This window comes from Salmo salar, chromosome 01 (assembly GCF_965601325.2).
Source record: "Salmo salar chromosome 01, fSalSal1, whole genome shotgun sequence".
In the NCBI taxonomy this organism is placed as follows: domain Eukaryota; kingdom Metazoa; phylum Chordata; class Actinopteri; order Salmoniformes; family Salmonidae; genus Salmo; species Salmo salar.
In genome coordinates, this window is record NC_138291.1 from 21,054,025 (window position 1) to 21,079,203 (window position 25,179).

The 25,179-nt window shown below is 39.4% G+C and overlaps 3 protein-coding genes across 5 annotated transcripts in view; all 3 read left to right on the top strand.

Moving 5' to 3' along the window:
* The first annotated feature begins 5,226 nt into the window (after nt 1-5,226).
* LOC106573624 (cell cycle control protein 50A) lies at nt 5,227-10,033 on the top strand. The gene is made up of 7 exons (XM_014148879.3): nt 5,227-5,723; nt 5,899-6,018; nt 6,417-6,524; nt 6,667-6,751; nt 7,595-7,738; nt 7,823-8,035; nt 8,299-10,033. Exons 1-7 carry the CDS (start codon nt 5,475-5,477, stop codon nt 8,490-8,492), a joined length of 1,113 nt encoding a protein of 370 aa, XP_014004354.1. The 5' UTR covers nt 5,227-5,474; the 3' UTR covers nt 8,493-10,033.
* A 4,593-nt stretch (nt 10,034-14,626) lies between these two features.
* LOC106573685 (cytochrome c oxidase subunit 7A2, mitochondrial) lies at nt 14,627-18,990 on the top strand. The gene is made up of 4 exons (XM_014149000.3): nt 14,627-14,932; nt 17,421-17,510; nt 18,384-18,468; nt 18,756-18,990. The coding sequence occupies exons 1-4, from the start codon at nt 14,915-14,917 to the stop codon at nt 18,809-18,811; spliced, it is 249 nt and encodes an 82-aa protein (XP_014004475.1). The 5' UTR covers nt 14,627-14,914; the 3' UTR covers nt 18,812-18,990.
* A 2,089-nt stretch (nt 18,991-21,079) lies between these two features.
* LOC106573748 (collagen alpha-1(XII) chain) overlaps nt 21,080-25,179 on the top strand; it is a 90,549-nt gene continuing 86,449 nt past the window's right edge. For 2 of the 3 annotated variants that reach the window (XM_014149180.3, XM_014149121.3), the window contains exons 1-2: nt 21,080-21,344; nt 22,173-22,278. In XM_014149180.3, coding sequence (XP_014004655.1) covers nt 22,209-22,278 — 70 coding nt within the window. In that variant the 5' untranslated portion in view covers nt 21,080-21,344; nt 22,173-22,208. The remainder of the gene's footprint in view (nt 21,345-22,172; nt 22,279-25,179) is intronic. The other variant, XM_014149257.3, reaches the window with a different exon arrangement.

Below are 25,179 nucleotides of genomic sequence, written 5' to 3' on the forward strand. Positions count from 1 at the left end.
CTTGCAATCTATTACATCATTGACATACATCCATCCCAAACATAAATATTATTTGGGCACTTTGTGTCCAGGGGCGGAAATCCCGGGGGGGACGGGGGGGACACGACCCCCCCATCCTGGGAAAAATATGATTTGTCCCCCCCAATATATCACTGAATCATAACTATGTAATTTAAATAATATTAATAATACGCAATGAAAGCAATTGTGCTGATTATAGACACTTAATAGCGCGTTTTTAAGTTTCCAAAGATTGTGACCCCCCCACCCTTTGCCTCACAATGGTTTGATCCACTGCCAGTTCCTTAGTTGGCAAGGTAACAGAGGGGTCGTGTCTACTGTCTGAAAGGCACTCAATGAACGTAACTGACGTGAGGTTAATCCAGTCAATCGCGCACACACTAGCTGAATATGCAGAGCTAGCGCACAAATATTAACTATTAAGCTAGCTAGTACCTATTCCATTTATGTGGCCTCGTCAAAGATGGAATCTTTGCTATCATCAATTTATTCCAAGATCAGCATGCAGATGATGCAAGTTAGTGCTTCAAAGTCCCTGTGATAAGGTTAGCGATAAACTGAAGTCCAAACTGAACAGAACTACACTCTCTTCTACCATTGTCTTAAATATATTTAATGGTCTCGTTGCAAAAGCTAAATTGTCGCAAGGGAACTTTTATTTATTTTATTTAACCCGGGTAGAAAAGATTATAGCAAACACCACTGAAACGGAATTGGTGCTCGCTTGCTTTGCAAATTCAGCTATTGTTGGAAGCCAGCCAATATGAAACAAACTATTAAAATTACAAAAGGTTGCAGCATATGTTGTGTAAATGGTGAACTCATACAGCTGTCAACTCTTGTCATTTTAATCCATTTCACATTTGCTAGCTACCTTTTAGATCGAAGCCCAAATAGAATGATAAAAGATAAGATAGAAGCCCATCTCCTACTGTAAATAACCTACACACTTTGTGTGTGTGTAGCCAGCCAGGTAGAAAAATGGCAGAAAAATAAAAGACAGACATCAGAGTATTTTTCAGTACACCAAAACGCAAAGTAAGAACCCTAGTAGCCCAATATCTCAAAGACTAGTTGATAAAATGTTAATAAGAAAGAAATGAAATTCTAATGGAAATGTTTCACAATGATGTCATTAGGCAGATCAGGCAACAGATGGCACACAGACAGCAGAGTTGGGGACAGATATGCAGGGACAGACTGGCAGAGACAGGGAGTCTCAGGTAAGTTTGTTGAGTCTTTGGCAACATTATGAAAGGTTCTCAAAAATGTTTACTTGTAAAATAGGAACATAATTGGAAAATGCCATGGATACCCCCACTCTCAACTTAAACTGGTGACTGAACCAAGATTTGTTAAAGGCAATGGTATTGCTGTTGTGATTAGTTGTGTAGTTTTGGGTACCGGTAGTTAGGAGTACGGCAAACACCTTATTTCTTTGGTTCCTCAATATACATTTACCATATTACAATGTAGGCTATGTGTTACAGCACTACTTTTGGTGTCCCCCTCAGGAATTGCTCTTGAGAGAATTTCATGTAATTGTCCCCTCCAAAGTTGATATCAGATTTTCGCCCCTGTTTGTGTCACAAATTAAAGTCAGTGAACATGGGGTTAGAATAGAATATAATAAAAAATTAGAGAGTATTTTCCCAGAGGGAACTTCAGTGAAGTCTGAATAGGGTATACTGTATATCATATAGACTACATTGTATTGAGATATAACTTATAACGTAGCCTCATCCGATGAGGATGATATGTCCAGTGTCACATGAAAACATAATGAAACACTGAGTGCACATTTTAAAATCCACTGCGACACAAAGTGATCACTTAAAAATGTTAAAAAGGTGCAATATGCAAAACTTGCTCCGCCATTTCCTTGTTGCTAAAATGCTAATAGTTCGCCTAATTTCAGTTGATACACCCGGCGTCTGGCATCCAACGTTACAGTGCATTAAAAATCACCTACTGTAGAGAATCATTGTACCATCTAAACTGCTTTTAAATATATTTTCAATTAACAAAAATATATTTTCAGCTGTTTGAAGACTTTGTACAAAACCCAAAAATAAAAGACGTAAGAAACTAAATTTAAGAACGGGGAGCATAGAAATAGCGCATATAGAACAGATCTACCACTTCTTAGACTTGCTTTCAACTAGTGCTCAACTGCAGCCCGCAATTAGGTATGTTCCTGCATGTAGACGGTTCCTTCATGAACACCCACAAGCATCCCATCGGTTCTTACATGAATGCCCCTCTTTGAGCGTTCCTGCATGACAGTTTTGAATGTGGGTCAAAAGGGAAATAAATGTATTATAAAAAAATGTTTTGATCCTGCTAACTAGCGCGAGGGATACCAGTAGAGTGTCCTTCGCTCCCGCCCGCAAAACACCTGCCCTCATCGCCGTTACCAGATCTGTGGGAAAACAGTGCCAGACAGGCGGGGGCGAAGGACACTGTGTACCGGTCACCCCGTCTCCCGCTAGCACAACACTACGGCGGTTGATAAGTGCCAGCATACCCCATAGTGCCCGATAGGCAGGGAGGACACTACCGGTGTACAGCTAGCTATCGTTGTCGCCCCCGCCCCTTCTTCTGTGGGGCTTATCAGCGGCTGGCATCCAATGTTATTGTACATTAACGCCACCTAGTGTACTGGAGCCAGTGGCGATTTTAGTATGATGGGGCAAACTAAACCAATTTTTTTATGCATGCCAGCAAAGACACTACACAACATAACATTAAACAATACATTCATTGCACTATAACGATGACAAATGGTGCCCACAAACTGTTAGGGCCTACATAAAGCTGTCCCGACAGAGCTTTGTTTTAGCACCATGGAGTGAATCATTACCACTGCTACACCTGGCTATCAGTGAAGCCTCATCTGACAGCGAAACAGTTCATTCAGCCTCATTTACTGCCTTTTTAAAAAACATACCTGACGTGCTTAAATAAATATGGTTTCTACTAACTCCTTGTGGATTTGTGTAACTAGATAAGAACCGCATACTTCTTCAAAATTAACAAATGCCGACATGATTGAGTTTTGAATCATACAGAAACATTATTAGATTTATTTTCAGTAAATTCATAATGTTTGATCTTCATCATTAACACTTAGCTCTAAGTATACGAAACTGCACGCAAACGAACTGCGACGAGGTAGGCCTAGTTGTTCGGCACTTTCAAATGGACACCGACTGAAATTAAGATAAAATCAGCAAGATGTTGAGGCCTTAACTTCACTCTTCTTTAAGTCACCACAGAGAGAGAGAGAGAGAGAGAGAGAGAGATGTGGTATGCCTACCATTTTAAAAGGCCTACAGTATGTGGTCTAAAAAGGAAGGAAAATACAATCACGAGGTTCCACTTTTAAAGACAATATACCGACACACTGACAGCGCACCGCGCAAACATAACAACTCTCGCAATATCAACTGGAATTACATGGGTCTATTACTGATCTTTTTGTAGAATTATTTGGGGGGAAATTAGGAAGAGACTGTCACTGGCAAACACGGTTACATGCCCAACAACATTATATAGTATCCCCTCCTCATGGAGAAAAGCACGAGCTAATTATAATACACAAAGTAAGCAAAACAATGAAATGCATCATTCCAATATTGCCTAAAATTATTAATAAGATACTAATGATATAGACCTGTATAAGCAATATAACAATTGAGATATACAAACTATGGCTTAAGGGAACGATGAGCGGATAAGAGTTAAGCCGTAATTTTGATTAAGACAAATGAGCGAGCTAAAATGGATGTAGTCAATATGCCTATTTGTTCAGCACTTTTGAAACAGGCAGCACTGAAATTAGAACATAGGCCGTTCTTGCATTATTCTCCCTGTACAACAAGTCAGAACCATAGGATAAATAAAGGGGGCATATAAACAGACAATGAAAGCACTTACAATATTCGATGATGCCATTACTCTAAAACAGGCTATCACCAAGTCAGAACAGTAGGATAAGTTCTGAGGGGGAGAGGAACAAAATTCTTACATACTGACCACACCGCCCACGTCGCGTGCGCAAACGTTGCAAAATAAATGTACACATACATGTTATTCAATCATTGCACCCACACTGCTCGCTCGCGTCGGCGTAGCCAGGTGCCAAAATAGAACGTGGTTCCATTTGTAACACTTGACGCACTGCAAGTCCGGCTCTCCCATCTCCTCATTGGTTTTTAGAAACATATACCCACAGTTAGTGGTGGTAACACACCTTAAAGTTGGTTGCCAACCGCCATATAAAGTTCAAAGAAGAAGTGATTACTAGAAAGAACTTGGTGTACCCTTTAATCTGTGGATTAATTGTCAGTGTAGAGGACCTTGTGCATTTCAGGTAAAACAACAACCCAATGTTTATATCCCAGGACAAATCAGCTAGCAACAGCAAGCTAGCTTGTTAAATTGACATAAATGTGTAATGATTTTGGACCTGTCTCCAAATTAATATAGTTGGTTCAGAGCTCGTTTTGATATTTCAACCTGCGTGTCCTGAACGCGTCAGGTGTGAGTGGACAAAATCAACATGCGCACAAGCGGTGTGTGTATATAATATATATAGAAATTATGAGCTAGAGCCCCACCTGCCCTGAATGACAGGTCACCAATGACTGGAGCACCCCTGCCTCCAGCCTGTCCTTTAAAAATGTAACAATAAAGAGGGATCCTGCAAATGCAGATATGCCCAGATGCAAGAACACCCGCAATATCATCCTTCTTGCTTTCAATGAGAATGACAGATCTATAACACACATTTCTATGTGAATTGGTCTTAGCCAAAAAAGTGACATATTGCAGCTTTAATGATGAATACATTTACATTAGTCATTTAGCAGACGCTTTTATCCAGAGCAACTTACAGTAGTGAATGCATACATTATTTCATTTTTTTTTTGTACTGGCCCCCCGTGGGAATCGAACACACAACCCTGGCGTTGCACACACCATGCTCTACCAACTGAGCCACAGGGAACACATCCTATACAACAATAAAGATTTGTTTTAATTATAATTGAAAATGGTCTGTTCGGATGGGAGATTCAAACCTCTGCTTCACAACGAAAATATTATTCTGATTAATTTATATGGTCTCACGAGGGTATTTATTTTAAAGAATCAAAGGGGCGTGCTCCTTACCTGATCACGTGCAACGGACTGCAACACCATTTGATTAATAGAAGTTTCCTGACTTCTCATAGCTGCCTACTTTCGCTCTCACGGTAACTCGAAATTCCCTCCAAAGTAAATACACAATGCTTGTATTTTTAATTTTTTTAAATGATTACATTTAACGCTACGTAACATTATTGAGAAGATAACGGGTTGATTTACTGAGAAACGAAAGTTTTCTCGCGACAGCCAGCTGTCACTGTTGTTGACAGTGTGGATTATTTTGTTCGACGAGAACTGCAGCCATGATGGCGTCTAGCTACAACGCAAAGGAAGAGGACGGACACCAGCCTGGTGCTACGGGCCATGTATGCGCAGGAACTATGACAAATAAAAAGCCGGACAACACTGCGTTCAAACAGCAAAGACTGCCCGCTTGGCAACCTATTTTGACAGCGGGCACTGTTCTTCCTGCTTTCTTTGTAATTGGTCTCATCTTCATCCCCATCGGCGTTGGGCTTTTCGTGACGTCCAACAACATCAAAGAGTTCGAGGTAACGTTAACTAACAATCCATAAAGTTTAGGTACCAAAACATAGTCAACTCATTTTCATTGTGTATGGGTTAATGCTGTTGGCTAGCTAACCATCTTTCAGTCATTGTCTGCTTTGAATGTAATTGCTAGCTAAATTGACGCTAAGTGTTATTGATCATCTCCCTAATTTACAGATTGATTACACTGGTGTTGACATGTCAAGTCCGTGCTACAACTGTTCTCAAAGCTACAGCTGGAACAACACAAAGTCATGTACCTGTTCTGTACCCTTCTCTCTGGATCAACCATTTGAGGTAAACTGAACATAACCTACAACCTTACTTACCCTTTTTGGTCCTCAATGTACTGTATAATCACAATTAAACGTGTACGCAAGTCAATCAGTAATAACTGGACTGGAGGCATACTTAGTGTCCATTAGCTACTCTATTTAGAAACACTTAACGGTCGGCCTCTGTTCAGAATCGATTATTACTATTTTACACCATTTCCTTGAATTATTTATTATGCACTCAAATAGATTTTACAGGATGATATTATGTGAAGGAAATCCTTATTTAGACTCTCAGCCTCCTGCCCTTTCATCTTGGAGTTGCAGCATTGTTGCAATGTCTTATGAAGGCCTATTCTCTCATCTGATGAATAACTAAACTAATTCATTACTCATTGATCTGAAATTCTTCTCCTACAGAGCAACGTCTTCATGTACTACGGCTTGTCCAACTTTTATCAGAATCACAGACGCTATGTGAAGTCCAGAGATGACAGCCAGTTAAATGGAGATAAGACTTCTCTACAGGTATGGTAAAGGTTCACTTAGTTGAGAGGGCGTAAGCTACATCTATCAAGTATCACATACATTGAATAGATGTTGGCCTAATTGTTAGCTTTAAACATCATTATTTTTACGCTGCACTGAAACTTCTTCGCACTCATTACAGAGCCCCAGCAAGGAATGTGAGCCGTACCGCAGCAGTGACAAGCCTATTGCTCCATGTGGTGCTATCGCCAATAGCCTCTTCAATGGTAAGACTTGAGGGCGAAATTCACTTAACAAATAGTTGCCATTTTCGGTTCCGCAGTCTCTTAGTAACGTTACTGCACACACCAATGCGCAACAAAAAACTTATAAGACTATTTACAGTGCATTCGGAAAGTATTCAGACCTCAGTTTGGCTGGGCAGCCAGCTCTAGGAAGAGTCTTGGTGGTTCCAAATTTCTTCCATTTAAGAATGATGGAGGTCACTGTGTTCTTGGGGACCTTCAATGCTGCATACATTTTTTTGGTGGCCTTCCCCAGACAAGTGCCTCGACACAATCCTGTCTTGACGCTCTATGGACAATTCCTTCGACCTTATGGCTTGGTTTTTGCTTTGACATGCACTGTCAACTGTGGGACCTTATATAGACAGGTGTGTTCCTTTCCAAATCATGTCCAATCAATTCAATTTACCACAGGTGAACTCCAATCAAGTTGTAGAAACATCTCAAGGATGATCAATGGAAACAGGATGCACCTGAGCTCAGTTTCGAGTCTCATAGCAAAGGGTCTGAATACTTATGTAAATAAGGTATTTCTATTTTATTTTGAACGCCTTAGCCAAAATTTCTAAAAACCAGTTTTTGCTTTGTCATTGTGCAGTATCGTGTGTAGATTGAGGGGGGGGAAAATGTTTTAATGAATAAGTGGAAAAAGGGAAGGGGTCTGAATACTTTACAAATGTACTGTAGATAAACGTCTGCCTATTTGGGCCAACCCTTGAATAGAGTTTTTGGAGTGGCTTTACTCTAGTTTGCCATGAAGCGTCAGTGTTGGTCCACTATTTCAGAGACCGGGCTTGCTATTGACTGCCATGTATTTCTCATCAGACACTCTGGAGCTCTATTACATTGACCCCAATGGCTCCAGAACCGCAATTCCTCTGGTAAAGAAGGGTATTGCATGGTGGACGGACAAGCATGTCAAATTCAGGAACCCCAGTGGAAACAACAACCTCACTGTAGTTTTCCAAGGTGATTTGCACACCATGCAAAATGACACAACTACCTTGTAATAATCAAATTATCATGACTGACTAGGCCTTTTTCCTCCTTCAGGCACAAGCAAACCTGTGAACTGGAGAAAGCCTGTCTTTGAGCTGGACCCATCAGACTCTGACAACAATGGCTTCATCAATGAGGATTTCATTGTGTGGATGAGGACCGCTGCCCTGCCCACCTTCCGCAAGCTATACCGCATCATCCAGAAGAAGCCCAACAACATGACCCCCACACTGCCCCGAGGAGAATACATCCTCGAGGTCACCTACAGTATCCTTTTGAGAAAGACTGCAATACATTACAACATAGAGATTCATGGCAGGCATATGTTTGTATTGAGAGAACATTGCACATAGGAGACAGAGCCATGAGTTTGTGTTCAGTTATAAACCTATGTCTTGTACAATGCTTACTGTAATGAATCTTTATTCTCTTTTACCATTCACAAAGTCTACATAGGACACATCATTTTATCTTTAGAATCCTCGTGTCCAGGTGTGCTGCTGTCATTTTCTTTAACCATGTGACCTCAGATTACCCCGTGCGGAGCTTCGATGGGAGGAAGCGCATGATCCTGAGCACCATCTCCTGGATGGGTGGCAAGAACCCCTTCCTGGGCATTGCTTACATCACTGTGGGCTCTGTCTGCTTCTGCCTGGGCTTAGTCCTCCTCAGCATCCACTACAGATATGGCAAACGTAACAACAGTGCAGATATTTCCAGCTGAAGGGCTTGCTCATATGGAGACTCTACCTCCTCCTCCCTCTGCATGCCTGGGTCTATCCACCACCAGTTTGGCCCTGCTCTGGAATGCTTGCTGATTTAGCCTGGATGCACTGCTCTTTGTTAAAATGTTTGTTTTGTGTTGTAATGTTAGCTCACTCATTCCCACCTCCAGGGGAAGGCTGAAGTCAGGTGTTTTTTCAGAAGGGTGATTATATATAATTTCAGCATGTTCTAGATATCTATTGTATAGAACTTACACCATTGCGGATTCTCATGACAAAGAAGAATGTCTGTTCTACACAATATGTATCTGTAATATTGTGCCCTCCTGAAAAAGGCCTGTGTGTTACACCCTGTAAACTAATGGGATGAGACACAAAAAGGCTCTGGGAGCTTAGGATACTGTGTCTTTGTACAAGATGACAGCTGAAAATGTTCTCTGTGGTCCTGAAGTACATAGTGTTTGTATTATCTTTTTATCCATATCTTATTTCAAAAGACATGTATATTATTTGAGCAATGTTTGTTGTATGGCTTGATGGCACTATATTTTAATGTAAGTTCCACACACACATTATTCTGTAATATTTCCTGTTTGTGAATGTACTAATGTTTTTAATTTACTTACCTCTGAGGCAATTTCAAACAGTTTTGAATTGGGAACAAAAGTTCATAGACATGTTGATTTTTTAAGGATATAAGCAGTCATTGATTTGATCAAATAAATGTTCACGTATCGATTTTATTGCCGCTCAACAAAAGCAATCTTATTGAGATTGACAAACCAATGTTTAATCACATTTTTATCTTGATCAATTACTGTATTGGTCAAACTGCGGTTTTCTATAGTATGGTATGTGTGAAATCCTATTTTGTCCTCTTAGGATACAGCCATAGCCAACTTGATCTGAAGGTTTTATGGACCAATGCTGTTGATGTTGTCTCTACAATGGAACTTGTTGACTTGACTATCAAAATGCATTTTAAAACATTTAACAACATTTAATTTTAATGTTGACCAAATGCTATGCACTTTAAAAGTGTTACATTTGTTATGCAATACTTTAATTTGTATTTTGGTTGTTTTCTTTGTTATAAAGCTAATTCTGCCGTTTATTCTTTAATATATTGCATTGGATAATCTGCTGATATTTCAAAAGTGAATCAAATGTGAAAAACAATATTTGCAAGTTATTGATTGGTTTTTATTTCCCCCGTCAATGTTGTTAATGGAAAGGAAATGTGAGGTGCACTCCTGGGTGTTGCCCAATGATGTATATAAACCCTAGAATTTACCTGTTATGTTTTGGCCAATGAGGGGCTTTGCAGCGAACGACCAGCCATATAAGTCCTACATACACGTAGGAATGAATGGAATTATAAAGTATTTAATTTCAAGGACAAAAGTACATGTTCTTTTTTTGTATTGGGCACTGTAAAATGAGAACTTTCAAAATAAATGTTTATTTTTAGCTTACAGAACATGATTAAAGTATGCATTAAGCTGTCTGTAATAGAATAAATGTGGCAAAAACAAATGTAGACATTAGTAAATGTATTTCTATAGCGTCCAAATTATTTTACAATGTGGGTGAGTGCCAAGATGGAGGTGTGGGGGCTTTAAAACAGAGCCCCCTGTCAGTCATCTAGTGTATATATAAAACTGGCATTGCCCCATACCAAGTTATTTCACACACACAGGTATGCTATCACAATATACACATTTCAGAAGTTATTGACTCTCAGTAGCCTACTGAATGTCAGGCCAGGCTTCTCTAAATTTGAGCAGAGAACACACCAATTGCCAATGTCACTTTTCGCCATACGGGGAAACTGACTTTTTCCAGATTGGCAGCAACCACCTTCATAGACTATGGTGAACGTTTCATCCCATGTAGGAGCTGCACCTACTTTTCACAGTTCCGGGATAATATTGTCCGACCAATTTTCCAATGTGGAAACTGTCAGCTTATTGAGGAATATACAGTACCAGTCAAAATTTGGACACACCTACTCTTTCAAGGGGTTTTCTTTATGTTTACTGTTTTGTACATTGTAGAAAAATAGTGAAGACATCAAAACTATGAAATAACACATATAGAGCATGTAGTAACAAAAAAGGTGTTAAAGAAATCTAAATCAATTTTTTATTCTTCAAAGTAGCCAACCTTTGCCTAGATGACAGCTTTGCACACTCTTGGCATTCTCTCAACCAGCTTCACCTGGAATACTTTTCCAACCTTCTTGAAGGAGTTACCACATATGCTGAGCAGCTGTTGGCTGCTTTTCCTTCACTCTGCGGTACAACTCATCCCAAACCATCTCAATTTGGTTGAGGTTGGGTGATTGTGGAGGCCAGGTCATCTGATGCAGCACTCCATCACTCTCCTTCTTGGTCAAAAAGCCTTTACACAGCCTGGAGGTATGTTGGGTCATTCTCCTGTTGAAAAACAAATTATAATCCCACTAAGCGCAAACCAGGTGGGATGGTGTATCGTTACAGAATGCTGTGGTAGCCATGCTGGTTAAGTGTGCCTTGAATTCTAAATAAATCAAAGACAGTGTCATTAGTAGAGCACCCCTACACCATCACACCTCCTCCATGCTTCACGGTGGGAACTACATATGTGGAGATCATACATCTCACAAAGACACGGTTGGAACCAAAAACCTCAAATTTGCACTCATCAGACCAAAGGACAGACTTCCACCAATCTAATGTCCATTGCTCGTGTTTCTTGGCCCAAGCAAGTCTCTTCTTCTTATTGGTTTATTTTAGTAGTGGTTGCTTTGCAGCAATTCGACCATGAAGGCCTGATTCATGCAGTCTCCTCTGAACAGTTGATGTTGAGATGTGTATGTTACTTGAACACTGTGAAGCATTTTTTGGGGGCTGCAATTTCTGAGGCTGGTAACTAATGAACTTGTCCTCTGCAGCAGAGGTAACTCTGGGTCTTCCTTTCCTGTGGCGGTCCTCATGAGAGCCAGTTTCATCACTGCACTTGAAACTTTCAAAGTTCTTGAAATGTTCAGGTTTGACTGACCTTCATGTCTTAAAGTAATGATGGACTGTCGTTTCTCTTTCTTTATTTGAGCTGTTCTTGCCATAATATGTGTAACATTGGTAAATTGTTTATTTTATTTAAAATAACTAGGTTTGACATACATGCCCATGAGAGGTCTTTTTTAATTTGGCTTTTAATTTTTTTTAAATGGTTAAACTCAGAAATCCTTTCTATGACCAATCACCCTAAAAACGAGTTATATCATAGTTTATTCAGAACTATTTAGTGGACAGAGATATTAACAGGCAGGTAGTTTGTTTCACTTTAGCTTCTCAAGTGTACAAAGTGTAGGTGTGTATATATATATATATATATATATGTCAGGGGTTTCTGGAAGTTTTAATGTTTTGTTTGATTTATATTCAGTAGGCCATCATTATACTGTGCTCTATTGTGTTGTTTACCATGCTAAGAGTAAGGCCTAGACAGACAATTATTAAACTTTGACCTCCTCAATTTCATGAACCAAAAAGCAGACTTAATGAAGTCATACACAAAGAGGGGAAGAATGGTGCAAAAGTGATAGTTATGGATGTTTCTGTTTTTCATCCAATTGGAATATTGATTTGTGAGAATTTATTTTTTCTTATTTTTGGTGAGTCCTGATTTTAAAAACATTTTGACCTACTACATTGGATGACCGTCAGTCTGTGATCTGCACATTCATCCTAATGGCAATATTACCGTAAGTGACATTTTGTGACGTTATGTACACACTCTTTCAACACTTGAGGTGACTAAACTTCTTGGAGTAACCCTGGATTGTAAACTGTCATGGTCAAAACATATTGATACAACAGTAGCTAAGATTAGGAGAAGTCTGTCCATAATAAAGTGCTGCTCTTCCTTCTTAACAACCCTATCAACAAGGCAGGTCCTACAGGTCCTAGTTTTGCTGCACCTAGACTACTCTTCAGTAGTGTGGTCCGGTGCCACAAAGAGGGACTTAGGAAAATTGCAGCTGGCTCAGAACAGGGCAGCACAGCTGGCCCTTAAAAGTAAACAGAGAGCTAACATTAATGATATGCATGTCAATCTCTCATGGCTCAAAGTGGAAGAGAGATTGACATCATCACTACTTGTTTTTGTAAGAAGTGTTGACAAGCTGAATGTACCGAGCTGTCTGTTTAAACTACAGACACCCCAAGGCCAGAACAGACTATGGGAGGTGCGCAGTACTACATAGAGCCATGACTACATGGAACTCTATTCCACATCAGGTAACTGATGCAAGCAATAGAATCAGATTTTTTTGTTAAAATGTAAAAGTACACCGTATGGAACAGTGGAGACTGTGAAGACACACACAAAGGTACATACACACGCATACGTATACATTTTAATATTGTTGTATGGTGGTACTATACATTTTGTATTGTACATTTTGTATTGTAGATATGTAGTGGTTTAATAATGTTATATGATGTACTGTTTTATCTTTTGCTTTATATTCAATGGTAGTACTTTAATGTGTTTGGGACCCCAGGAAGAGTAGCTGCTGACTTTGCGGCAACTAATGGGGATCCCTAATAAATACAAATGTAAAATGATACAAAATATTTGATCGCTACACTAGCACCAGTCTACAAGAGTCCAGCCTTCACACATAGCAACCAATGAGCAACGTGTGAACATATTGCAGCAATTTCCGGTCGTCACTAGTTACTATAGCCACAAAGTCATAGTTATGGCTAAAACTCACCTCTTTCTACAATTCATCTTCTTAAAATCTGATTTGAAACCTAACTCTAACCACACTAGTAACCGTATGCCTAACCCTAACCTTGAATTAAGACCAACATTTTTATTTTGTTTTCATAAATTTGTACGATTTGGGCTTTGCGGCTGTGGTAGCCTCAGCGTGATTCTGGGGGGTATGGCAACGCGAGACTATGACTGTGTTAACAAGTGACAAAGATTATGGATTTTCTGACAAGATATGTCTCTCCGCCATAACAATGGGAGTCGTCCGCAAAGCGGCACGGCTGGATGTCTAGCTCCCGCCTATCCTTTCTTTGAATTGGTGGATACAATTTAAGGGTTTATTGGCATGGGTAACATATGTCTACATTGCCAAAGCAAGTGAAATAGATAATAAACAAGAGTGAAATAAACAATTAAAAAAATACAGTAAACATTACACTCACAAACGTTCCAAAGGAATAGAGACATTTCAAATGTCGTATTATAGCTTTATACAGTGTTGTAACAATGTGCAAATAGTAAAAGTACAATGGGGAAAATAAATAAATAGAAATATATGTTGTATTTACAATGGTGTTTGTTTTTCACTGGTTGCCCTTTTCTTATGGCAACAGGTCACAAATCTTGCTGATGTGATTGCACACTGTGGTATTTCACCCGAGAGATATGGGAGCTTATCAAAATTGGATTTGTTTTCGAATTCTTTGTGGGTCAAATCAAATCAAATGATATTGGTCACATACACGTGTTCAGCAGATGTTATTGCGGGTGTAGCAAAATACTTGTGCTTCCAGCTCCGACAGTAAAGTAATATCTACCAAGTAATATCCGACAATTACACAACATGTACCCAATACACACACATCTAAGTAAAGGAATGGAATTAAGCATATTTAAATATATGGACGAGCATTGTCAGAGAGCCATATAATAAAATACAGTAGAATAGTATAGGATAAAGTATATGCATATGAGATGGGTAATGCAAGTTCTGTAGACATTATTAAAGTGACTAGTGTTCCATTTATTAAAGTGGACAAGGTCTGTGTAATCTGAGGGAAATATGTGTCTTTAAATGGTCATACATTTGGCAGGTTAGGAAGTGCAGCTCAGTTTCCACCTCATTTTGTGAGCGGTGTGCACACATTATTGTAATCGTTTTATTAATTTCGATGAGGGTTGGTGACGTCAACCGCCTGTATTCAATTGAGAGATGTTACGCTACTAGCCTCAATTCATGAATATGCATAGCCATCTCGAGACAACTCCCATATAAGGTGTTTTTTCTCAGCGTTGTCGGGATGTCACGTGTCCTACTTATATCAGTACACTCGTAACATGTTAAGCATTACGGAACTTCCATTTTATCAAATGAACCTCACGTAGCAAATAAGCCATTATGTTTGTGGGACCAAATTGAACTCTCATTGATTTCCATACAAAAACTCCTTGCTTGGTGGGCGAAACAACGAACAAAAACGCCACCTGCTGGAGGGAGACAGATTTTCTGCCGAGTTGGGCCACTCTCACCTTCTTCCTCTCTACTGACTGACAACTGCAATTTATTCGCCATAAAGAATCTTGGGATATCACCGGAAGCAAAGTAGCTAGGTTTTCAAAGTGTCCTTGTGCACTCACTTAGAAGTTTACCAAAATGTACAGACAACTTATGGTAAGCGTTTAATTATATATTCGACCAATTGTTATGTATTTGTGTACGCTATTCGATGTTTTATTTTTGGCTACTGCCGTTATCTGACATGCCTCCTCAAGTGAACTCTAACTAAGCTGCCGAGCTATGTTGCTAAGCTAGCGTGTAACGTTAACCGTTGACTAACTAGCCTTTTTTATCAGGGTAGTTGGCTTACTAGCCATCTATCAGCTGATATTTTACACTTGCTTGACAATCAAGTTAGCCTCCTGATCTAAACACATAGCTGTTTTTATACAGTATATTGTTAACCTAGCTAGAATGACACATGTTAGCTACTTGGTAAGCTAACTACATAGTAGTTATTCAATCAGCTAAACCTAGCTTGCCACGTATTCTCTTCCACAGTCTTGAATTGTCATCCACAAGTGTAAAGGTCGCATAGGTTAGCCAGGAAGATAGAGCTAGTCAGAATTTAACTATCCAAGTGTTGTAAAAGGTGGCGTTTGCACGTACACATGTCATGGGAATGGCTATTTTTTTGGAACAGGGTTTACGTCATCTGACACTTAAAGATGCGCTACGCAGAAATCACTCCACTATTTCCTGGTTGCTAAAATTCTAATAGTCCGCCTAATTTCAGTTTGTGACAAAACAAGCAGTCACTGTGTAAAGAATAATTGTACCATCTAAACCGATTTGAAATATATTTTCCATTACTAAAAATATTGTATATTCATCTGTTTGAAGCTGGTGTAGAAAACCAAAAGTAAAAGACGCAGAACCTTCAGCACGGGAAGCATAGACATAGCACACACAGAACAGATCTACCGCTTATTAGACTTGCTTTCAACTTGAATGAATGATCTATAACTAAAATGTGAATTTGGTCAGGTAGCCCAAAAAGTTACATTGTAGCTTTATTGGATGTGTGGAGGATAATGGTGCTTTCAAGACAACTGGGAACTTTTAGGTCAAATCATGGCATCAATGATCTTCACTTCGGAAAGATGCCAGCGTTTCCGACTTGGAATTACGAGTTGACGTTCAAAAATATGTTTCCCAGTCGGAGCTTGTTTTTCCCGACTTCCCAGTTGTCTTGAAAGCTTGGAAGTCTGAGATTTCCGAGTTACCAGTGGTTTGAACACGGCATAACTTATGCTCAACTGTCTAGAATCACAGCTAGCTACATGGCTTTCTAATGGACCAATTCTGTTGGCTAGATCTACAGTATCTAGCAGAAGTACACTATACAGTATATACAAAAGTATGTGGACACCCCTTCAAATTAGTGGATTTGGCTATATCAGCCACACCTGTTGCTTTCATGTTTATTAAATTGAGCACACAGCCAGGCAGTCTCCATAGACAAACATTGTCAGTAGAATGGCCTTACTAAAGAGCTCAGTGACTTTCAACGTGGCGCTGTCATAGGATGCCATCTTTCCAACAAGTCAGTTTGTCAAATTTTGGCCCTGCTAGAGCTGCCCCGGTCAACTGTAAGTGCTGTTATTGTGAAGTGGAAACGTCTAGGAGCAACAACGACTGAGCTGTGAAGTGGTAGGCCACACAAGCTCACAAAACAGGACCACCTAGTGCTGAAGTGCATAGTTCCTAAAAATTGTCTGCCTCAGTTGCAGTGCTCACTACAGAGTTCCAAACTGCCTCTGGAAGCAACGTCAGCACAATAACTGTTTGTCGGGAGCTTCATGAAATGGGTTTCCATGACCGAGCCAAGCGTCGGCTGGAGTGGTGTATAGCTCGCCGCCATTGAACTCTGGAGCAGTGGCAACGCGTTCTCTGGAGTGATGAATCAAGCCCCACCATCTGGCGGACAAATCTGTGTTTGGCGGATGCCAGGTGAACGCTACCTGCCCGACTGCATAGTCCAACTGTAAAGTTTGGTGGAGGAGGAATAATGGTTTGGCTAGGCCTCTTAGTTCCAGTGAAGGGAAATCTTAACGCTACAGATGCTAGTGACATTCTAGACGATTCTGTGCTTCCTGCTTTGTGGCAACAGTTTGGGGAAGGCCCTTTCCCATTTCAGTATGACAATTACCCCTGTGCACAAAGCGAGGTCCATACAAAAATGGTTTGTCGCGATCAGTGTCGAAGAATTTGACTGGCTTGCACAGAGCCCTGACCTCAACCCCATCGAACACCTTTGGGATTAATTGGAACGCCGACTGCTAGCCAGGCCTAATCATCCAACATCAGTGCCCGACCTCACTAATGCTCATAGAAAGTCCCCGCAGCAATGTTCCAACATCTAGTGGAAAGCCTTGCCAGAAGAGTGGAGGCTGTTATAGCAGCAAAGGGGGGACCAACTCTATATTAATGCCCATGATTTTGGAATTAGATGTTCAACGAGCAAGTGTCCACATACTTTTGGTCATGCATTGTAGCTAAAGCAAGGTTATTAGTTAGTGCACATATAAATACTTCAGTAATCATTTCTAGTTAATTTTTTTATTTTTATGCATCTGTTACTGATCACTTATATTTTTAGAGTCTTCAGCAGCTGTCCAGCCGGACTATCTCCAGTAGTGCCCGCAGACAAGTGGACAACATGGTCAAGGAGAAGCAGAAGCTGTTCCAGGTAAGCTCTTGGGCCAAGACAGGCAGATGGCGATGGAGTGGAAATGTGGAATGGAACACCTGTCTACCGAAGCTCAAAGACTGTTTTTAAAAGTAGAAGTTGCCAATTCTGTTCTGGTTTTGTTTACCTAATTTTGACAGTCAACATTTGTGTTCAATCTTGTTTGACTAGTAATGGTGCAGTAATGCTAAGGTTAAAGTTTGCACTTTATTCTCAGGTTCTGGAAACAGAATCTTATTTTCCCACCATTGTAGCCTGAAAGATAAGTATTTATGATGTTTGCTCATAGGTTCACTCTTAGTTTGGGCTGGGCTGACTAATTTTGCATGCAGCGTGATATGCAAACAGCTGATGCAAAATTAGACTTTTGATATCCGTGCTTTGCTGAATCTTGCATAACACCCAGAGGATGTCCATAGCTGACACTTGCCCTGCTTTAAAATTCTGTTGCTAAAGCAATGATTGCTTTTCTGCAATTTGTTGTTGATTTTCATCTTAGCCTATGAAATTCCTGATCCTTTTAAGGTCATAATGTTCATGGTAAGTGTTTCCGTTTGTATTAGGTTAGGCTGTAATATGTCCCAAGGAGCACTTTGCTTTCCAATAAGTATAAATATATATATTTTTTTAACTTTTACTTGTTTTAATTGCAGTTCTAAACATCTCACAAAATAGTTGGGGCTATTGTAGTGCAGTGTGTGTTGATTAATGAAATATTCAGGTGGCGCAAAAGTGCTTAGACCACTTAAAATACGGCCACCACCCAGACCGAACCATTTAGTTTGTGGTTCATATATGTTGCTATAAAGGGCTTCTTTGCATACTTCTGAATATCATTTATAGGCTAATTTCCTCTTCTTCCTGTTTACACAGGCAGATAACGGGATACCAGTCCATCTGAAGGGAGGAGCCAAGGATGCTGTTCTGTACAGGGCAACGATGGCCCTTACAGTCTTTGGTAAGTATGGATTACACTGAAATTGGCTATATGATGTTGTACAACCCTGATATGACCCTCCTTGACTGTAACATTGATTGTAAGTGCTAATGGAATTCTTACGGCATATGATCAAATAATATAGGTCAAGTCTAACTACAAACAGTGGAGTCAAATACCCGTTTCACATGTCCTGCTATTTTTTTTTAACCTTTATTTAACTAGGCAAGTCAGTTAAGAACAAGTTCTTATTTTCAATAATGGCCTAGGAACAGTGGGTTAACTGCCTTGTTCTCCTCTCTTCACAGGAAGCGGATTTGTCGTGTATGAACTCCTCAATGCAGCAATGCCCAAGAAGGCATGAGTGCCCTTGTCCATTTCCATCCCTAAATTAATCTTCTCTGTTGTACAAATGTATGATCTGGGAGATATTTTTTTTTGTCCTGTCAATAATGCCAATTTGTTTCATGCATGGGATCAATATTTATTGATTGTTCAATGAATGTACCATAGAGAATAAAACAACCACAATACAAAGTCTTATCCATGTGAATGTTGTCATTTCAAAATCTCAATACATCTGATATAAAGAGTTATTCTGGATCAAAAAAATATATAATATGTATACTTTGTCTATAGAAATGCTGTATTTAGCTGTGATTGTGTACATGAACCAATAGATAAACTATTATATGGGACAAAAGCCCCTGGGCCTATAGGATAATGGTTACTTCTGTGCATGTGGTTGACTTTCAATGCTCTGCCCAAAATGTATTTCCTGCTTTTAAACACTAGAGGCCCTCACTGATCATGAAATGAGGGACATTTTATCTAGGTAGATTTGATTTGAGGAAACTGGAATGACAATTTCTGATCCATGAAGATCCATTCATAATGTTTACAATCATCCCAAGAGGTGACACTGCCTCAATGATACCCAAGATGTTCAATGCTGTTGATATGGGCTACCCAGTGGTGTAGTAGTGGGTATACTCAAATTGTGCAAAGAAAATATCAAAACAGGGAAGGGAAGGAAAGGCGCCCCATGTGAAAAATAGTGAGAAACAGTGACTGACACACTCAGAATGAACTAAAATCATGAATCCCATATTGGTCTTTCACAGTCATGCCAACCCAAACTGTACTGTGCAGTAGGCTAATAGTATGCCTACAATTGAAACAGAAACTGAGTTAGAAATTCACAGGTTTAAAACATTCCACCTCATGCTTTTTTTTTTTTGAAAAACAAAATTGTATGTTCTAAGTCTATAACAATGCTTAAACCACACCAGGAGACCACTTTTGAGGTTGAACAAATCGAATAAATGTGGATTTATTAGAGTAGTTACCCTTTAATTCAATTGTTTAATCAGCAGTGTTTCTGTAGCATATGAGATGGAGTTTGCTAAAGTAATGGCCACTGGATTGATCCAAATAATCATATCATTGGGCATAGGCTACCTTGTACCTACATTTAATAGAGAAGGTTTTTGAGAAAGCCTTTCCATCTACCAGAAGACAGGTAGACCTATCACTAGCATCGCTATATTTTTCCTGCTCCTTAATTGTTTAAAACCCTGGACGTTTTACTTCATATTATGAAGCATGTCTTTCCTTGCTTCAAAGTAGCCTGTAGCCAAAACACCACCGTAGAAACGTGGAGGCAATAATTTTTTATAGACTTACTCGTATGCGTTCCCCTGTTCTATTGGTTTATGTCAACGTTTTTTCATTGTATAGCAGCTAAAGGCATGATCCTAATCATATTATCAAACCATGATAGTTGTTGCATCTTTAAGTCCCCCCTCTTTCTAACGGATATTTCCATATCTGTCCACTTGCATGTGCGGTGCGCATTTTAGAATGGTGTTTTCCCGCTAATTGCATTTTGGAATATTCATGCATAGGCCAACTACAGTGTGTACATTGCTGCCCCTAAAATGTGAATAATAGTTTATCAATATTTTAAGCTACACATTCCTATCCTTTCCATCAGTCCTATTAATTTATACGGCGTATACGTCCACTACACCACTTTGATACGTATCAATGGGGATTAAGAAGTGAGTATACGCAATGCCCACAGAAAACAAGTGGGTATACCTGCGTATACCCTCCGATACACCACTGGGACTACCTGTACTGTACAATTACTTAATCAAGTGAAATTGTCCTAAATAAGTTATATATTTTATTGTTTGCAGTTGTCAATAAATGTAGGACCGTGTCATTGTGTTTTAAAATCGGTGGTTCAACTTGGTTTAAGTGTACAAATGACCCGCAGGTAGTCTAGGTTGCCCGGGCGACTGCATATATTCTCAGAGCGATCCACAAGAAAATCCACGAACGGGTCGCTTGGATAGTAAATTCAAGTGGTTTTTATTGATTGAACAAATACTTTCACTGAAATAGATAGTAAGTAGACCATTTAAAAAAAAAAGTATATAGCCTACATTTGAATTTCCTCAGGGTTGACTGGCTATATAGACTGTGACTCACATTATCCCTGTTAACCCGTTATAGGCACTTAAGACAGAAGATCGTGATGTGCCAAAGGAATGCAGAAAATAATGCACTTTCCAGAAGTGTGTTCCCACTGGTGGATGTTTCATATATCAAACCATGGCAAGGTTTACCGGTGGAGTTTCGTAAGAGTTTACGGCGGTAAAAGGAGAGTTGGGAACAGCCCCCTATTAAGTAGCAGATTGTGGAAAGATTCTACCCACTTGGACAGAGACTTCTTTCTTGGACATCTGCTGTTGGAGCTTCCAGTAGCCAGCTAGAGGAGAGAAGGGTACACCCAGAGCTCCTAAAAGTTATCTATTCGTTTCCAGAGGGGGAGTCTTCAACGAGACTGCATTTACATTTTTTGATTTTATTCTGTCAGAATTGACCAGGTGAGCTACAAATATTTAATTTTATCCAGCTGTTGATTAGAAATAATTCAAAATTCATACAAAATAAATGCCTTTCAATGAATAAGACATTGTGCTAATCTGTATGTGCTATTTATGCACTTTTTCAAAGACCTGGATGGATACACGAATGCAAAGATTTATTTATTTCTGGGAATAACTGCAAGATTAGTGATTTTTTCGCGGTCAGTTATTCTTCAGGTTATAGTGTGTCCATAAAGAAACACATCTATGTTGGATTATTTCTGGACCCAGTGTGGAATCAAGAATTATACTGTATGAGAGTATGCGCATCGACGGAGAATAGTTTAGCCAAAGTAATCAATAAATTAGTTGATAATTGGTAAAACTTTACTTTAAGGCAATGATACATTTCCTATTGGGCACATTGTTTTGGCAAAAGGTTTTATTCTACATAATATATATACTTTTATAATCTATGGTCCTAACCTATACAACAGGTTGAATTATGATTCCATTATTTATTAACAGTGAGTCAACGAAATTATTTTTTAGACTACTTATGCTTAATAACGAATATAGTTCAGAAAAAAAGTGATTCTATTTTTTTGAGATAACCGTGCACATGGTGACAGAAGTTTGGTCGTTAAATAGGCCTACGTTTTTCTCTCTTTTCATTGAACCAAATTTTGCCAGACAGTGGTTTAGGTAAATTCCTCCACTGGCAGATGCCCTTTCAGTCAGGCAAATGTAATCTATTCCCTTTCAAGGGCTCGTGACTTTCTGTCCACTCTCTTCCCAACGCTACACTAAATGGGTTTGAACATTTGAATGCAACTCTCTTCTCAGATTGATTCATGTACTGCTGACCCATAACGTCTAAAAATGAGGATAAGGCTGTCGCTGGCCGTGGCTGCCTTCGTTGCAGTGTTATTCTCCACAGTTGAAGCTCAAGGTAAATGTCCCTTCCCCCTATCCCTCCTGCCAAACCTTTTCATATACCCCCAACTCTCTCTCTCTCTCTCTCTCTCTCTCTCTAGTTGTTTGATTACAGTGTTTATGATGTAGGGTGTTTTATTGTGTGTGGACATACTATCACATGGAAACAACCCTAATGCATTGTACAGTATGATTAATAAAATGATACCCAGTTATGTGTGTATTGTGCTTGATTTGACTTGTCCTGAACCTCTTCTCTTGTTCTGTAATGTATGAGTTATTTCAGAATAGTTATAATTGCATTTACTCAATCTTGGTACATGTATATAATATATTCTAAATTAGTTTTTAGAATTATGATAGGACATATACAAACTCTGTCATGAAACCAAAATCAGGAAATGTCTCCAACTATGCCAATGAGAAATCAGGGACTCTGGTATTATGTCGTTAACAGTCATCTGTAATACCCAGTATGTGACATTACTGTCTCAACAGTTGGATCTGACTTTTATGTTGATGTCAGAGTCCTCACAGGGCTCTGAAACCATCACGTGTAACCACAGTCGTATTGATGTTATGGTTCGGTAAAAGAATCCAGGACCCAATAGTCATTCCTTCATTGAAAATTGGATAGGATTTTTTATTTATTTTCCAATTATGTGTTCTCAAACAAAAGTACACTAAAAAGAAGTAAAACTAAAATCATTTCATGGTTTAGTTATTCCCCTCTGTAATTATGTCAACTAAAATTAAGTTACATTAGCTGTTCTAGATTTGAGTATTTCTCATATTTCAATCGCCAAAAAAAGTAAGTGGTCATGACATGATCATTTGTAGAAATGTGAGATCATAGTTTCAATATCCCTGATGTTCAAAACGTGAGAATTAAATTCTTATATTTTTTTGAAGTGTAAAAACATTTTCAGACCAAAGACAAAAACCCCAAATGGAAAGTTGTGATTATTTCCCCTGAAAGCTTTTTTGGGGAGTCCAATGTCTACTCCCATATATCTTCACTAACGGAATGGAAATATGTAATATGAGAATCGCAAATTAATCCTCAGACAGGGCAAAGACAAAGAGAATGCGGGCATTCTTGAAAACGTTGAGTTGCAATCCATATGGAAAGTTAATATGAAGTAATTTTTGTCAGTACATGTTGCGAAATTGCTTTGGCATCCCTTCTGCCTCTTTTGGAGAGTCATAGCTCTTTCCTCTGAATGACTGACTGGCTGTAGACTAAGGTTACTGACAGTAGCCAGAGTCTGGCTCATGGGAAAGGCAGAGGTGTCCTCTGGTCAGGCAGGGTGCTGTGATTTGCATCCACACCTGTTGAGGGAACTCGACTGAAAAGATATCCACCAATGTTTATTGTGATTATTTTCATGTTCAATGCTTTTTTTCAATGTCTTGTTTTAGTAAAGTATGTTAAAATGCAAGATGAGAAGATTGAACAGAAAATGTGCGCAGTAACAACTCTGTAACAACTGTGTTTCCAACTATTTGCGACTTTTTCTACAATGATGCTCAAACAGCTTGCGCAAAGTGACAGCTCTTTGCTCTTGTGAGTGAAAACAACCTCCCTACCCACTTTCCTTACCCAACTTCCCCCTCCATCTCCCCTCCCCATCTCCCCTTTACTCAACTCCCCTCCCTATCCCCAAGTGGGTTTATTTATTCTTGTTCAGAGACTTTCTTGGAGACATGAGGGGAGCTTTCCCGGGCCCCCTGAATTGATGTCAGGTTGGTGATCCTCCTTTACTGTGTACCAATAGCAGCTTAGCTCAGGTCCTAGTTGTTGTCCGCCTGTGCATTCGGTGTGTCCTGAGCTGTTGCTTTCTCAGTGGGTATTTTACAATGATATTCTTGCATCCCATCCCACTGCCCTTCCTCAACAGCTTGCATGCCACCCACCTGCTGACATGGTCTGCAAGGCCAGCCTTGGCATGTATGTCTTCATCACATACTCATCATCATCATGGACTATAGTATGTAGCATATAAGAAGTGCCTATACAGACATAGGCTAGAGGAGGAAGAGGCACTCCTACAGCACCTCACTTCGTAGATGTTAAGACTCTTACATTCTCACAGTTCTAGCAATCTTGTTATTCTGTTTACCCTCAAGTACATGTTGATATGTCCAAACACTTTTGTTTCCCATTTAACTGTACTCACATAAAGGTGAAAGGTCACTCAACACTCAGCTGATCTAAATAGGTTGCATGTGTACCCCAACTGAGGAAGAATATCATGTTAAAATGTGTTTATTATCTCTGTGTGTGGTCCGTCATGTACATGGAAACTTTCATCCAATTTGTCAAGTTGTTCTAAACAACTTTCTCATGTACATGTGCATGGTGCCGTGACAGCCAGCTCAATGTGGACACGTGTGTTGTTGTCAGATTGCATCTGTTGTTGTTTTATTCTTTTTATTTTCAATATATTTGTAAATTATTTTCCTCTGTATCTCAACTCTCTCTTCATTTTGCCTGTGTAAGGCAAGCAGTGTCCCAGCACCTCATGCCATCTTGTTCACTGCCAATGAAAAGAACGTACACAACAGTCTCCCGTGACACATTGTGTATTCTTTTTGCAAGGTTTGCAATGGATGTATGCCAATGACTTGTGCTAGAGTCTCTAAATATACAAATACTTTGTCAAAATATGTATATATACTCTGTATATATAACATGTGTTAAATTCAGCAAATGCCATCAACATTACCTGGCAATCTTGACTCCATTGTATAATCAATAACGTTGGAATGAAAATGTTGTTGTACTTGTGTGTTGTTCCAATCAACTCCATGACTTGAGAGCAACGTGTTGGTGCTGGTTGGTTGGGCATGCGTGGTAATGACTGCACTCAGCATGTATTGGATGGTTCACTCAATGTTTGTCCTTAGGGGAGTT

What these genes read in the sequence shown, in the direction of transcription:
- LOC106573624 (XM_014148879.3), top strand. Translation starts at nt 5,475, where the DNA reads ATGATGGCGTCTAGCTACAACGCAAAGGAAGAGGACGGACACCAGCCT. An exon ending in CTCTGGATCAACCATTTGAG is followed by an intron (nt 6,019 to 6,416) that starts GTAAACTGAACA and finishes CTTCTCCTACAG; the next exon opens with AGCAACGTCTTCATGTACTA. An exon ending in CCTCACTGTAGTTTTCCAAG is followed by an intron (nt 7,739 to 7,822) that starts GTGATTTGCACA and finishes TTCCTCCTTCAG; the next exon opens with GCACAAGCAAACCTGTGAAC.
- LOC106573685 (XM_014149000.3), top strand. An exon ending in AGAAGCAGAAGCTGTTCCAG is followed by an intron (nt 17,511 to 18,383) that starts GTAAGCTCTTGG and finishes CTGTTTACACAG; the next exon opens with GCAGATAACGGGATACCAGT. An exon ending in GATGGCCCTTACAGTCTTTG is followed by an intron (nt 18,469 to 18,755) that starts GTAAGTATGGAT and finishes CTCTCTTCACAG; the next exon opens with GAAGCGGATTTGTCGTGTAT.